Source organism: Furipterus horrens, unplaced genomic scaffold, assembly GCF_987537825.1.
Source record: "Furipterus horrens unplaced genomic scaffold, mFurHor1.1.pri manual_scaffold_6, whole genome shotgun sequence".
In the NCBI taxonomy this organism is placed as follows: Eukaryota; Metazoa; Chordata; class Mammalia; order Chiroptera; family Furipteridae; genus Furipterus; species Furipterus horrens.
Genome location: NW_028327176.1, coordinates 88,796,007 through 88,811,140, shown reverse-complemented (window position 1 = coordinate 88,811,140; position 15,134 = coordinate 88,796,007). Strand labels below are relative to the sequence as shown.

The 15,134-nt window shown below is 54.3% G+C and overlaps 1 protein-coding gene across 5 annotated transcripts in view; it reads right to left on the bottom strand.

Moving 5' to 3' along the window:
- Positions 1-305: 305 nt before the first annotated feature.
- The window catches only part of PPARD (peroxisome proliferator activated receptor delta), an 81,006-nt gene continuing 66,177 nt past the window's right edge, over positions 306-15,134 (bottom strand). For 4 of the 5 annotated variants that reach the window (XM_090282264.1, XM_090282265.1, XM_090282267.1 and 1 more), the window contains 5 exons: positions 14,077-14,301; positions 4,949-5,103; positions 4,021-4,159; positions 1,894-2,703; positions 306-1,338 (listed from right to left, as the gene is read on the bottom strand). In XM_090282264.1, coding sequence (XP_090138390.1) covers positions 1,091-1,338; positions 1,894-2,703; positions 4,021-4,159; positions 4,949-5,103; positions 14,077-14,200 — 1,476 coding nt within the window. In that variant the 5' untranslated portion in view covers positions 14,201-14,301 and the 3' untranslated portion in view covers positions 306-1,090. The remainder of the gene's footprint in view (positions 1,339-1,893; positions 2,704-4,020; positions 4,160-4,948; positions 5,104-14,076; positions 14,302-15,134) is intronic. The other variant, XM_090282268.1, reaches the window with a different exon arrangement.

The following is a 15,134-nucleotide window of genomic DNA, read 5'->3' as shown; positions in this document are numbered from 1 at the left end:
AGTGCTTGTGCTGGAGTGGTGGCTCCGGAGTGTAAGTGGGTCATGAGCGGCAGCTGCGCTCAAGCCAGTGCCAGCATCCCCTGGCTGGGGAAAGGAACTCCGTCGTGTGCGAGGCCAGTCCTGGCCCTGGGGAGAGAGGCGATGGCTGTGGTGCTGACTGGCTGGACCAGGCTGCTGCAGATTGGAGCGCGGGCAAGTGCTGATCGAGAGCCAACCCAAGGCCTGCTCACTGCTTCCCCACCAACTCCACCTCCCTTGACGCTCGCTCCTCTTCATGGGGGTGTGGGGCCCCCACCTGCAGAGAGTCCACCTCCTTCCAGGCTGGGGGCTGGTCCCCCAGCGGCCAGCACAGGGGGCCATCAGCAACACTAGCCTGGAGGATGGGTGAAGAGAAGGAAAAGGGTGTTGGTGTGAGTGGGGCTGGGGTGTGTGGCTGGAGCGAAGAGGGATGGGTGTCAGGTGCCAGCCTCAGCCTCAGGAGGGCAGTGACAGTCTCAGGGAGGCATCCTGGCCTTCAGGGCAGGGACCCAGCGACAAGGGGCCACTGCTGCAGTCAGACCATGTCCTGCTCAGCTTCCCCAGGAAGCTGGGCCCAGAGCTTAGTGTTTCTTTGGATGGCTCAAGTCCTTCTGTGAAGACGGGAGCAGAACGAGGCCCGACCCCTGTGGGTGACTGTCGGTGCACACGGCAGGCCCCACCCCCTTCTGCACTGGGGGCAGTGGGGCAAAAGCAGAGGCCCTGTTCTATGCTGCTGGTGAAATAATACAAACTGTCTCAAAGAAAAAGAGGCACAAACATGGGAATGGGGAGAGAGAAAGAGAGGGCAAGGGAGGGAGGAAAAGAGAAACCTATAGAACAGAGCAAAGACATTGGAGAAAGAGGAACTGAGAAAGAGGGGGAGGGGGGAAGGGAAAGTGGGGAGCGAGGTGTGAGTCTGGTCAGGAGTGTGTGATGCTGCTGCTCCGGGCGGCCTAGGCTGAGCCCGCCGGGGCGGCCAACAGGAAAGTCCCATGGTGGCCCGTCCCAGCGCTGCCCGCCTGCCCCTGGTTCTCGGCTCCTGGAGGCCTGCTGGGGGGCCTGGGTGTGCCCTTCAGTACATGTCCTTGTAGATTTCCTGGAGCAGGGGGTGCAGTGAGGTTTCTGTCTCAGTCTTCTTGATCCGCTGCATCATCTGGGCGTGCTCGGTGACCAGCTGCCGCAGGTCGGCCATCTTCTGCAGCAGCTTGGGGAAGAGGTACTGGGCATCGGGGTGGTTGGCGTGCAGATGGAACTCGAGGGCACGCAGGATGGTGTCCTGAATGGCCTCCACCTGTGACACGTTCATGAGGCCTGGCCGGTCTGTGGGGACACAGGACAGAGGTGTGGGAGGGAGCTGGTGAACGCAAGGGGTCTCAGAAGGGCAGAGGAGCTCCCCTGCCCCTGCCCTGCATGGGGGGCCTGGCCCAGGAACAGCAGGCCTCCTCGCTGTGACAGACGCTAGGCTGTTCTGCCAGTGACTGCCTCACTGAGTGTCCTCTCTTCCTTTGTTTCCCCAAAAGGAACTGGAATAGAGCCTGGTATGAAGTAAGCTCTAGGCCACTGTCAGCATGATTATTATTACAATTACTGTGTTGGAATTGAGAATGTTGGTAAAATACAGAAAATTTCTCCCCCAGCAGAAATAGCCCCTATCACCATGTTGGCATAAGTCCTTTCAGCCTTTTTTCTTTCGCATCTCCATCTGTGTAAGACAGAGTCGGTCCCGATGTACAGCTGGGGCCTCACATGTGCCATTGCCATCATCACAGACGCTTCCCTGTGCTGTCTGAGCTCAGGCTCAGGGCCCTACAGGAGGCCCAGCCCTCAGGAGGGCTGGCTGTGGGGGGCCAGCCCACCAGCCTCACGCTCACTTACCTCCACACAGAATGATGGCCGCGATGAAGAGAGCCAGGTCACTGTCATCAAGTTCCAGGGCATTGAACTTGACAGCAAACTCGAACTTGGGCTCGATGATGTCACTGAAGGGCTTTCGGAGGCTGCGCAGAAACTCACGGGTGACAAATCCAGTGCCGTTGGCCACCAGCAGCCCATCCTTATTGACAATAGATGCCAGCATGGCGAAGATGGCCTCATGCACACCATACTTGAGGAGGGTCACCTGGTCGTTGAGGAAGAGGCTGCCGAAGCTGGGGATGCTCTTGGCGAACTCAGTGAGCTCACGCACGGTCTCCACTGTGGTGCACTGGCAGCGGTAGAAGACGTGCACGCTGATCTCCTTGTAGGGCGGCAGGCCGTTCACCAGCTGCTTCCACACCAGGCCCTTCTCTGCCTGCCACAAGGTCTCGATGTCGTGGATCACAAAGGGCTGAAAACCAGGCCCTGTTAGAGGCCAGGCCTCGGGGACCCCTGCCCATGTGCTCCCATACCCCCTGCCTGTACCGTGAAGTTGTGGGAGAGGTCTGGCTCTCCCAGGAGTGAGGCGGGCGGCCGCGGGGCCTTGCGCCAGGGCAGTGACACTCACCGCAGTGTGGCTGGTCTTGCCGGTGAGGATGCCGCGGGCCTTCTTTTTGGTCATGTTGAAGTTTTTCAGGTAGGCGTTGTAGATGTGCTTGGAGAAGGCCTTCAGGTCAGCCACTTGTGGGTTGTGCGGACTCCCCTCACTCGCCGTCAGCCCTGCCACCAGCTTCCTCTTCTCGGCCTCTGGCATCCGGCCGAAGCGGATGGCTGCACGGGGAGCAGGGGGACAATCATCAAGGAGGCCATGCAGGGGCCAGCCCTCGAACCTCCTCCTCATGCCTTCACAGGTGCACGGGCCAAGGTGGAGACACGAATTTGGAGCCCAGGGCCCTCAGAAGCTCTAGAAGCAGCAAGCTGGAATGTTGGGGAACCGCTCCAGAATGTAAGCTCTAGGGGTGCAGGGATTCTGTCTTTCTTGTTCACAGTGCACAGCACACAAAGGCCCTAACTTATCGAGTGACTGCCGCGCACTGGCCGGGAGGGAGGCGGCACAGCGTGGCTGGTAGGAAGCCAGTCTTTGGTGTCCAAGGCCTGTGCTGGGATTCCAGCTCAGTGGCTTATTTACCAGCCCTGAGACTTAAGGCAGCCTACTTTATCTTTAGTCATTAGAAAAAATGAGACCTGACACTTAAATCTCCTGGCTTATCAGAACAATTAAATAATTCACATTGTAATAAGCACTCAAAAATTGCAGTCACTAGCAATGGAAAAGGAAACAAACCCAGCTTCTCAGAGGAAAAGTGAGATGAGAATTCAGTCAGCCCTGAGCTCCCCTGGGAAATCCCCACTTCAGCCAGGCAGCGGGGCTCGGGCGGACACAGCGCTCGGGTCCTGCCACCTCTAGGATGCAAGGCAGTCGGGCTATCCATGGGTGAGGACATTTAAACAAGAGGCTCTCCCTCTCCTCTGGGGGTCTCACCCAGAGGAGTAAAGGGGGGGCCAGGTGGGCTTTGCAAAATCTTTCTCTATGGGGTTTGAAGACAACTCTGCAGGAGACCTAGAGCACAGGACAGGGCAGGCTCCATCTCCTGGGAGTGACTGGCCTCCAGGAAACCCCCGCTTGGCTCCTGGTAGCTGACACATGTGGTCACTCACTGGCTCCCACCTGTCCTCAATAACCAGGAAGGGCTGAGGAGATCCCAGGCCTTTGTGGTGGCTTTTCATGCAGTGCCAGGCCATCCGAGTCAGGCTTGAGGTTCTGGGAGGGGAGTTCCTAACAGCATTGGAGCTGCGGTCAATTCCCACTTCCCTCAGGACCAGAGAGGGTGAGCCCCAGGCACAGAGGCGGCGATGGTCCCAGCCTGGGCCCCACGGTGGATACCAGGCAGCCTGGGGAAGGCGAGTCTTGGGCTAGGCTTGTGCTGGCTCCGAGACTCAGGGCCAGGTCAGCAAGGTCAGCAGTGACACTTGGCAGTACTGACGGTGTATCAGGCACAGCTGAAGGCGCTCCCTTTCTGGGCTCCCTAAAACTGGCTTCAAGTTGCATGGAGCCAGCAGCCCGTGCTCGCCCAGCGCGGCTCTCACCGTTGTGTGACATGCCCAGTGCCAGGCACTTCTGGAAGCGGCAGTACTGGCACTTGTTGCGGTTCTTCTTCTGGATCTTGCAGCTCCGCTCACACTTCTCGTACTCCAGCTTCATGCGGATCGTCCGGCGGAAGAAGCCCTAAGGGACAGTGCATGGGGGAGGAAAAGCCACAGGGAAGGCACAGCTTGAGAAACTTGCTGTCCACCGGGCTTTACTGGGGGCCAACTATGCATACAGATGTAAAAATTCCTGAAATGTGGAAGTAGTGGAGGAATTTTTTTGGAAGGGACTAGGAGAAGGGAGATAAACAACTATTGATACATTTATGTTCATCAGGGATATTATCCTATAGTTTCTGTTTTGAAATAACTAAAATAATACACCAAATTTACTTTAAATGCTTCTTTGTTAATTTGGTAACAAAACTGTATCGTCACTAACTTGATTTATTCCTAAATGTATCTGGCTCTATGTATTTTCTAGGTTTAATAAAACAATATGTGAAAATTTGATGGGTGCGCCGTTAGGAGGAAGAATCCAAAAGCACCACTGGGAAAAGAAATGTAACTTTTCTTTTTTTTCAAAGAGCTCCCTTCAGGCTTTGAGGTGCAGACGCCCCTGACCTCAGGAAGATGCCTCAGCCTAAGCCTCTGGCCCGGTCCACCTGTCTTTTCCAGCCAGGTCCCCAGGGGGTGCATGCAGCTGCAGGTGCCCAGCAGGGCAGCCCTGACATGGGAACCCCTCCTCTCCAGCAGGACCCAGAGCAGAGGCTTGGAATGGGCCCAAGACCCTGGCGGTCGCCCAGGCAGGAATTCTGCCATGGGTATTATCAGGGACCTCCTCCTCGACAGGGATAGCCTTTTTGGCAGGTTAACGCACCATGTGACCACAGCCCTGACAGCCAGCCAGCACCCCCGCTGCTCATACCTTGCACCCCTCGCACGCATGAACACCGTAGTGGAAGCCTGATGCCTTGTCTCCACACACGCGGCACTCCATGTTGAGGCTGCCACACGAAGCCCCGTCACAGCCCATCTGGAGCTGGTCCAGCAGTGAGGGTGGGGAGGAGCTCCGGGAGAAGTCTGCAGACACAACATAGCGGCGGCTTCACATTCTGCCTGGCTGAGCCCGTGATTCTCACTCACACGGCCCTTGGCTCAGTCAGGAGCTGTGAGGCTACGGAAGTCCACCTTCCTGAGGATCAGTTTCTTCATCTAGAATATGGGCTTAAAGACAGCTTCTCTGGGAGGATGGCGAAGTTTCCAGTGCATTCCCCCAGTCCTGACACACAGCAGGTGCTCCAGATACAGCGGCTCTTATCTGGGGTAAGTCAGCCTTCCTGGGCTGAACTCACCCTTGGGGAGCAGAGGGTACAGAGGGGTGGTTGTGTTTGGGAAGGAGGGGAGCACGGAGCAGGAAGCAGAATTTGTTTAGATTGTCCTTGGGAAGTGGCCCTCATGGGGTTGTGTGGAATGTGTTCTGTGAAGAAGGCACAGTGCAGACCTCTAAACACCCCCTCCACCCAGGAAATCTGATTCTTGCACGGACTCCACAGATGCTATAAAGGATCTCCTGAGAAACTCAAATTCATTCCCACGAAACTTGCTCAAGGAGAAGAACCTATAGGTATCAGTCACATTGACTGGGCAGCACAATGAATTTCCACAAGTGTTTTTCAATGAAATGTACAGATGTTTGAACCAGGTGCTGAGTGTCAGCAAGGAAAGCAGTTGGCCACGGCAGTGGCTTCAGGGTACACGTACAGTCAGATGACTTAGTAAGAACTGCTGGGGGTCTCTTCTGAATCTCACTTGGACACTCAGAAGTGAGCCTTTCCCTTGCAAAGGGGACCAGTACTGAGCCCCAGTCTCCTGACCCCCCCCCCCCACTCAGTGCTGCATGACCCACACGCCACCTGTCCTGCCTCTGCCACGCTTGTCTGCCAATCTACTGTTCTCTGCTCTCTTCCCTGATGACCAAGCAAGCTCCTGAGGGGCTGGTCCAAACCTCAAACCAGAGAATCAATGGCTTAGAGTACACAGCTCTAAGGAAGACCCACGCCATGGCAATAAGCCCAGACTTAGCATTTCTACTCCGCAAAAGTCAGTTTTGCCCACCATAGAGTAACCTCCAAAATGCACTCCACTTCTCCCACATCTCCCTCCTGCTTCCCACCTCCTTGGATCCCAGGTCCCAGGAGTGACAGGAGCAAAGCACAGCCCCATCCTGGACACAGACAGGGAGCACAAGCACCAGACCACAGCAGAGGACTCAGTAGCCTGTTGCCCTCCCTGGCCGATGAGGGCAGGGGTAACACAAGCCCCTGGTTCCTAAAATGGCCTGCCCTGTGCCAAAGCTTTAGCTCCCAACCTTCAATCATTCCACAGATGGGAGAAGGTCGGGGAATGGGCTCCCTCCATCTCCTCGGGGAGACTGCAGCCTGGGAGGGTGAGGCTGCTTTGGTTTGCTCAGTAGCATATTTAAAAAAAAAGATTTTGCTTATTTATTTTTAGAGAGAGGGGAAAGGAGGGAGAAAGAAAGGGAGAGAAACATCAATGTGTGGTTGCCTCTCGTGCAACCCCAGCTGGGGACATGGTCTGCAACCCAGGCATGTGCCCGGACTGGGTATCGAACTGGCAACCCTTTGGTTCACAGGCCAGCTCTCAATCCACTGAGCCACAGCAGCCAGGGCTCAGTAGCCTTAAAATTTTTAAAAATATATTTATTTTAGAGAAAGGGAGAAGGAGAGAAACACTGATTGGTTGCCTCTCACATACTCCCAACTGGGGACCTGGCTTGCAACCCAGGGATGTGCTCTGATCAGGAATCAAGCCAGTGACCTTTTGGTTTGTGGGATGATGCTCAACCCATTGAGCCACGTTGGTCAGGGCTGCTCAGTAGCCTTTGACACTACCTGACAGCCTGTGCTCAGTACTGGGGCTCCCCCACTAGAACGTAAGGACCACACGACAAGCACTTAGTGACTGTGGAATAAGTGACCCTTAAGCTGCCAGGGCGACCTGGCCTCAGCACCACCTGGCTGGAGGGAGCTCTGTCACTCCTGGAGGCATTAAACTGGGGCAGTAGAAGTACATTCCTAGTTGCTGGGAGAAGATGAGGTAACGTAGAGACCCTGTGTAGAGACCAGCGCAGATGCTGACCGAGAGCGCAGATGCTGGCCGAGAGGGTGTCTGGCACTTCCTCCTCCGACCCACCGGTGTGGTCCAAGTGCATGGGCACTTTGTGGTACTTCCTGTAAGCGTCAGTGCTGTTGCTGTGGCCTGCCTGTCTGCCTCCTCTGCTAGACTCAAGAGTGTCTCAAATCACATTCCCTTTAGACCTCCAAGCCTCTTCCACAGGGAGCAGTCACCTCAGTGTTCCCACCTTTTGGTACTTCCTCGCTCTCCCTCCTGGCCCGGGGGGCTCAGCAGGTGTTGGTCATTTGGCTGCCACTGGTGTTGCATGTAGTAATGTCACCCTCTCTTTTCATTCAACAGACATTTCATGAGCACCTTCTGTGTGCAAAGCAGGACCCAGACCCTGCCCTCAATTAGCTGAGGGAAGAAAGAGGCAAGAAAACTAGAACGTAACACAGTGAGTGGCGATGCGGGCCGAGGAGCAGACAGAGAGGTGCAGGACTGTGGCGGAGCCACTGCTGGGCATGAGGTGGTCAGGGAAGGTGACTGATTCCCTCTCTGGCTCAAAGGTGAGTTCTTTGGATGACCTCCAAGCCGGCTTCCAGGCGCTCAGAGACAGCAGGCATGGATGGGGATAAGAACGTGGCTCAGGAGCCATGTAGCCCAGCTTCAATCAGTGTCCTGTGTGTAAAACCCAGCTCTGCCCTCTGGGCCTGTTTCCTTCTCTGTAAAAGGGAGATGGCAGTGGTATCTGTCTCAGGGTCACCTCACTGTGAGGCATACAGTAGTTAATACAGGGAAAGCTCTTGGAACATGGAAGTGCTTACTGGGGGGAGGGGGACCCCCAAACCTGAATTTATTTATAAATAATTGTGTATTTATTCTTATGTGCTTAAACTTCAATCACCTTCAAAGTACTCTCCATCTGATGCAATACATCTATTAAGACTTTTTTCCACTGCTCAAAACAGTTTTTGAACTCGTCAATTTTGATGCCTTTTAGTACTTCTGCCATTTATTGTTTCATCTCTTCCACATCGGCAAAACATTTCCCTTTGAGGACTTTTTTCTTCTGGGAAACAAAAAACGTCGCTCAGGGAGAGATCGGGTGAGTAGGGAAGGTGGGACACGGGGGTCACATCATTTTTAGCCCAAAACTGCTGAACCTTGGGCGCAGTGTGGGCAGGTGCACTCGTCAATCACCCATCATGAAACCGGCAAAGGCACTGAAAGTCTTCAAAAAAAATTCACTGAAGCCAAATGCAGCCTCTCACAACAACGTCAGCTGGTGCACTGATACAGATGGGTTCCTAGAACATTCACCTAGTGGGGGAAGCCTGTACTACAAGGGGCCTGCCCTCCAGAAGATAAATCCGGTTTTTCTTGCCTCCCAACTCGTAAGTTCGGGTGATGCTCACTAGAAAGCTGCAGTCCTGCAGTTTCCCAGCAGTGTGCCCACACAGGCAAGGACCGTGCCTTTCCTCTTCTTTCTGGTTATCTCCCCCCCACCCCCAGAGTCACAGAAACACAAGTGTTTGTGAGCATGGAGGGGATGTTTCTTTGCTTATGAGGTCCAGAGAGCCCCTAGAACAAGACCTAGCCTCCTCTCGTGTCGTCTGGCCTGCTGTTGGCCCCTGGCTCAGGGGCATCAGGGCTACCCCAAACCCTGGAAGAAGCCATGATGCCCAAGCTCTACTGGCCAGTAAATCATCCAGAGGCCTGGAGGGTGAGGAGAGACCCAGGGCGGGAGTGCCAGAGGGGCCCTTGGAGATGTCTGCCCCAGGGGGTGAACAGGAGTAGGCTGTTGAACTTGAAAGCAGTCAGAGAGGTCTGGCAGTCTCAGGATGATAGGGCACCCCCTGCCTATTTGAGAGGAATAAGAGAATACAAACAACTGATACACAAGGCAGAGAGGGGCAGGGGAGATGAGGTGCTGGGTGAGCAGAAATGTATATATCCCACAGGGATAGCTTTTGTTGTGTGGTGTACTGGGGATACTGAAGCGGTGGAAGCTTGGGGGTGAGTTTTGCAAAGATAAAGGTTCTGTTTCTTCCTGGTTGACCCCTTGACTTAAGGGTTTATTCTCCAATCACCATCACATCCTACCTGAAAGGTAATGATGGCTGGGTGGCCCCCATTCTAGGGACCAGGTTCTGAAGGTCCCATCACCTCCCAGGAGCTCCTAGTGGGAGACTGCGGTCCCGAGGCCCTCCCCCGCCCCGGGGCCCCTGCCGTGGTGCCCCTCCAGCATGCGGGTGGAAGAGGCCCTAAGCTTGCTGTGTGCGGGCCGCCTGCCTGCCCAGCAGCTCTCCAGCCAGCCCAGCACATCCTCACCCCTCTCAGCCCTGCTCTTGGGAAACGTACTTGCTTTTACCCTGATGGCCGTCTTGTGGGGTGGGTCCTAAGCCCGGCCTCTTAACTTCCACTCCAGTCGCACCCTGCTTGACCCCACCCTCAATATCTCCTGCCTTTACTACCCCCAGGAGGGGAGGAGAAAGGACCAGCATTTACCAGGCGCCCACTAAATGTCAAGCACGTTAGTGTCTGTATGCCTTTAGTATCATTTCATATCACTTTGGAAGACAGTAACTGTACCATTTAAAGATGAGGAAACTGCAGCTCAGTGTGGTCATGGGACCTATCTACCCAAGGTCACCTGCCTATGCATGGTGAGACTGGAACTTGAACCTAACCTGACTTTCTTGCAAAGGCTGTTGGGTCTGCACCAATCACATCTCTCTTTCAGTGCATGTCTGCTATGTGCTAGGCACTCCACTGGACACCTGACATCATTAATCTCATGAACCTCAAAACAACCCTTTGGGTGGATCTTCTTACCTCCATTTTATAGGAGAGAAAAGAGAGGCTCAGAAGGTTAAGTAACATGCTGACAGTGGCTCTGATGGTTAATTTTATGTGTCAGCTTGGCCATAGTACCCATGGTACCCAGTTTTTGGTCAAACACCAGTACAGACGTTGCTGTCAAAGTATTTTTTAGATGTGATTAACATTTAAATCATTGCTCTCCACCATGTAAAGGAAACCTCTCGAAGGAAGAAGGAATTCTGTCTCCAGACTGCATTTGGACTTGAGCTTCAACATCAATTTCCCTGATGTCCAGTCTGCTGGCCTGTCCTACAGAATTTCAACTTGCCAGCCCTCACAAATGCCTGAGCCAATTACTCAAAATAAATCTCCCAATCTCGCTCTACACACACACACACACACACACACACACACACACATGCGCGCACATCCTATTAGTTCTGTTTCTCTAGCGAACCTTAACACAGTGGCAAAGTGAGATTTATCTCCAACCCTTGGGGCTGAGGTCTTACCCACTGCACTCTACAACATCCCATACATATAAATGCATGTTCATTACTACTGACCAATAATTTCTGATTATGATAAATAAGACACATCACTGCTGAGGATGACACTTTGCCATTATTCATTGTTTGCACTCAATATAAAACACTAGCCCCCTCATGCAGAGACTGAAGTATCTTTGATTACAAGTTCAGCAAATACACTGCTGACCTCACTGAGCCACTGTGTGGGGCTGGGAGGGCTCCTGCACACCTAGGCTCCATCCTAGAGGTATGCTGCTGTCCTAGCTGTGAGGGGAGCCAGCAGGGGCTGGTCTTGTCTATTTACTCTGCTGGCAGAACCCCACAGGCAAACAGCTTCTGAAGTCAGCGCCAATTCTGCAGACTCTGGGGCTGGGTTACCAAGCAGCCTCCTCACTTCGGGTGTCCTGTCTGCCTGGACTGCGGGCTTCTCATGACAGCTACCCAGCCTTGTCTTCCACTGAATGGCTGCCTGGATACCCACCAAGCATTTGCTGAGTGAGTGGAGCTGCCAAGACCAAGAGGAAGGACACTTTCATCGTCCTCAGTCCCATACTAAGACCTTCTACCTTTTTCTCGGTGTGACTGGGACGTTCATCTCTGAAGCAGGAGGGGACAAGCAGCAGTGGGCTGTGAGCACCAGCTGCCCCTGCCCCTGCCCCTCCCCAGCTGGGGGACCCTGGGCGTATGAGTTTCTTTGCTGCTGAGCACTAATGATGAGGCCTGTCCTGCTGGCCTCCCTGTGAGCGAGAAGGGGTTTGGCAGGTGTAGAGCTGGGTACAGAGATGTGGGTCAGTGCAGAACCTCTGGAGCATCAGAAGGGAAGCACACTGTGCAGCCTTCCTGCTGTTTCAGGCTCAAGCTGCACCCACCCATCCTCATGGGTCTCTGAGGGGACTCCAAAGGTCACAGTCACAGATTAATGGAGTGAGGCAGGGACCCAGCATGTGCTCAGACCTGTAGTGTCAGCACCATTACTTCTCCCCTGGCTGGCCCTTGAGGTGGGCAGGTGAAGAGACTGTGGCGCGGTGAGGCCACAGGTCACACGGCCGGCCTGGGACTCCTGAGCTGGCTGTGTGTGTCCCCAGCACAGACAGGATGAGGCTCTGTCTCCAGCGCCCCTCACCTGCCAGCCTTTTCTTATTTTTTTCACCTTTTAAATAAAAGCAATGTGGTTGCTTTTTAAAGTAGGGGATTATTCCAGGCTTGCTGGGAAAAATACATAAGGGCACGTGGCATCATGAGACAGACCCTCCACCCACAACCCCGCTCCTCTGAGGCAGCCCCACTCGTCCTTGGTGTCTGCTCTTCTAGTGCTTCTCAGGCACATACGGGTTTTTAAACAAAGCGACCCCCTAACGTGTCAGGAATTTGCTTCCCGGTCAGCACACACAGACCCACCTTATCCTTTTTAATGACTAGAGCTTCCCACAGTGTGGCTCTACCACAGTTTACATAACAGATGGGTGTTTCCCGGTTTTTGCTTTTCAAACAGCACGCAGTAAACACGCATGGACAACCCCCTGCACAGTAAGAGAGTGTTCACAGGGCACAGGCTCCTAGGAGGAGACTGCAGGGCCAAAGCGACGCACACTGAAAATGCTGGCTGCCGCCCTGCTGCCCACCCCCCAGCGGCTGGAGGCCACGTCCTCCCTGCCAACGTCCTCTGAAGACACCTTCTTTGATTGATGAATAGACTGGAAAACGTTTCGTGTTTTCCAGCCATATGTATTTGTCCTACCAAAAATCGCCTGTTTCTTTCTGTCGGGTCGTTTGTCTTGTAGACTTTGCAGGAAGTTTTTATTTACTGTGGCTCTAACATGTAGTGATTATTTAACCCTTCCTTTTAAAATTACTGAACAAGGAAGTCTTTCTACCCCCACTTCACTGATTTATTGATAAACGGAATCTATCGAACTCGGGTGGCTGGGCAAGTTCCGCCGCAGACATCACCCCGCGTGCCCATCACCGTGCCCTGCCTGTGCTAGGTACCATACTCTGGTCTGCACATGACCAGCAGTATCACTGTGGGAGGTGGTCCCCACAAGCGTATGTAGGAAACCAGGATAGGACATTAGTCTTCAGGCAACTTCTGTGTGCCTGGGCCCAGATGTAGGGACGAGGTGGGCCTGGGCAGGCAGTGAGGCCGAAGACCTGTGTCCACTCTTCCCTTTCACTGTCTCTTAATGTCCTCAGTGACATAACTTGCTCATTCTTAGCCCGCAGGGTCTTCCCTCTGCGCCCTGACCCTCCTCACCTGTGTCAAGTTCAGAACAGTATGTGTTATTAGCAATGAGTGACTGATCTCTCCTGGCTGGGTCTCCAAAGCCATCCCAGCCACCAGCCAGCCAACAAGGGGGAGGCTACCCTACAGGATGGGGGATACTTCCTCTCGGGCCCTAAAATCACATAAGCCTACCTCGGTCACTCCTGAGTGTCTGGGTGGGTTCAGAGGGCCTGGGCGATAGCTCTCCCCTCACCCGACCTCACCGTGTGCCCTGAGGAGGAAGGAACTCTGCAATACCCCAGCACTTGCTTTGCAGATTCAAAGCCGCGGGGCTCGAGGATCTGGGGTTCTCTTAGGTGCAGGCCCAGAGAGGAGCCTGTGCCTCCCCAACAGTGTCCCACTCCCCCACCTTAACTCGGACACCCCCCACCTCCTTCTGCCCACACAGGCACGGGGGCCCAAAGCCTGTCCCTATGAGACGGGCCTGCTCCTCCGCCTTGACTCAGCACCTGTGGCCGGGATCTCCATCAGCTGACACCAGCAGCCGGCTCAGGATGTGCCCTCCTGGCAGTAAGTCCTGACCCTGAGTTCCCCCCGAGGGAAGGGAGCACAGATGAGCTGGGTGTGACGGCACTCAGGGAGAGGGAGAGGAGAGAAGCTGGGAAGATGGGGTGGGGAGCAGGGAAAGCCAAGGGCTGGGAGAGGTGGATCTGGGTGCCCTTGAGGGTGGACACAACGTCATGACGATGATGATGAAGACAATGGCAGACAGTACAAGGTACCAGAGGAAAACGTCTACACTGCTGCTGACAGTGGATAAATAAAGGTAAAACGAGTGAGACAAGAGAAGTTAAAAAGTGGCTGCACAAAGGTATTATTAATTATAGTCATTCATACTAACTGCTCAGCATTTATGCCTAATTACAGTGCAGCTTGATAACGTGTATAATTAGCAGCAGATCGACTGAGCTGTATGTTTGGAGTGATCATATCACAGGTGCAGTCATCTTTCCAGTGTGTTGTTAATGCAGATGGGTCCCAGATCCCTTGTGATAGTAGTGGTGGAATAATGACGGCAACATGCATGACACATGCTACTTCAGGTCGTTCTCACAAAAGCCCATGTCTATACCCCCTATGATCCCTGTCTGTTTTACACAAAGAAGTGATGCAGCTGCCCAAGGTCCTGCAGCTGATGAGCAGCAAAATGGGGTGCGGACCCATGCTGCCTGGCTCCAGTCCTTAACCACTCTGCTACTCTGCACTCCCACGGGGCTGTCTGCAGAAGGCCAGCTTCCCTGTTCCACCTGGCCATGTCGCCTGCCCACCCCTCCTCACCTGTACAACTGCTGGAAGGAAGCGAGTGCTCTGGTTCTCCATTGAGCTCTCCTTGTGTCTCTGCCACTTCTTCTTTCTCCTCCTTTTCCCGGACCTCAGGGGCTTCCTCCGGCGGCTGCTCCATGGTTGATTTCCCCTCGGCGCCACGCCTGCAGGCCAGGTCATAGCTCTGGCATCATCTGGGTCTGAACTCAGAGGGACCTCTGCAGGGCAATTCCCATCAGCCTGGCCAAAGGGGAAGACAGGAAGAGGATGAGAGGGTGGTGGGCAGGGGGCAGGATTAAGGGTACCATCTGGGGGACAGTACAGGAGCTCCCGTTCTATCGCTTCTGAGCAGGAATGCCTCACCCTGCAGTGCTATCCCATGATCTCTACTCGTTGCCCTCCTACCCTCTGCCCACTTGGCTCTTGCGGCAGGTCTGTGGGGTTCAGAGCGGTCTTCATCAACCAGCTAGGGGTGACACACCCCTGTGGTACCTTTCCCTGCCTCCTCTGGGGCATCCTGCCCTTTGAGTTCCTGCATCTACAGGAGACACATGAGAGTGACTTGAGGGGCTTTTCAAACTCTCCAGTTCCCCTGGAGATCCTGATACACATCACACTCCCCAAGCCCTGTCCTGTCCCCACCAGGACTCATGCCCAACAATCACTGCTCTCTGAAGCCACCCTGGTGAAGGGGCTGTCTGGGTACGGATAAAGGACGCTAGCCCCTGCCAGGCCACTCACGACTGACAGCGGATCTGCAGCAAGACCATCAGTGGCAGAGCCATCAGGCAAGGGAAACACGCTCTGTCCTGGAATCTTCCCCAAGGCAGGCTACTAGATGGTGACCCCCAAGTCTACAATCACCCAGGAGGAGACGGTTCCAACCCTCAACAAAAAAGATATCATCCACAAATGCCACAGACAGAGGTGGTAAGTTCCTGAGGTGCTGGGGAGAGTCTTCCCTACAGAAAACAGTAGGGAGATGCCCTGAGTAGGGAGGGTCTGGACCACGGGAGATGACCCGGAACTCCTCTTGGGGATACAGCTTGAAAAAAAGACTCAGATGCAGCACA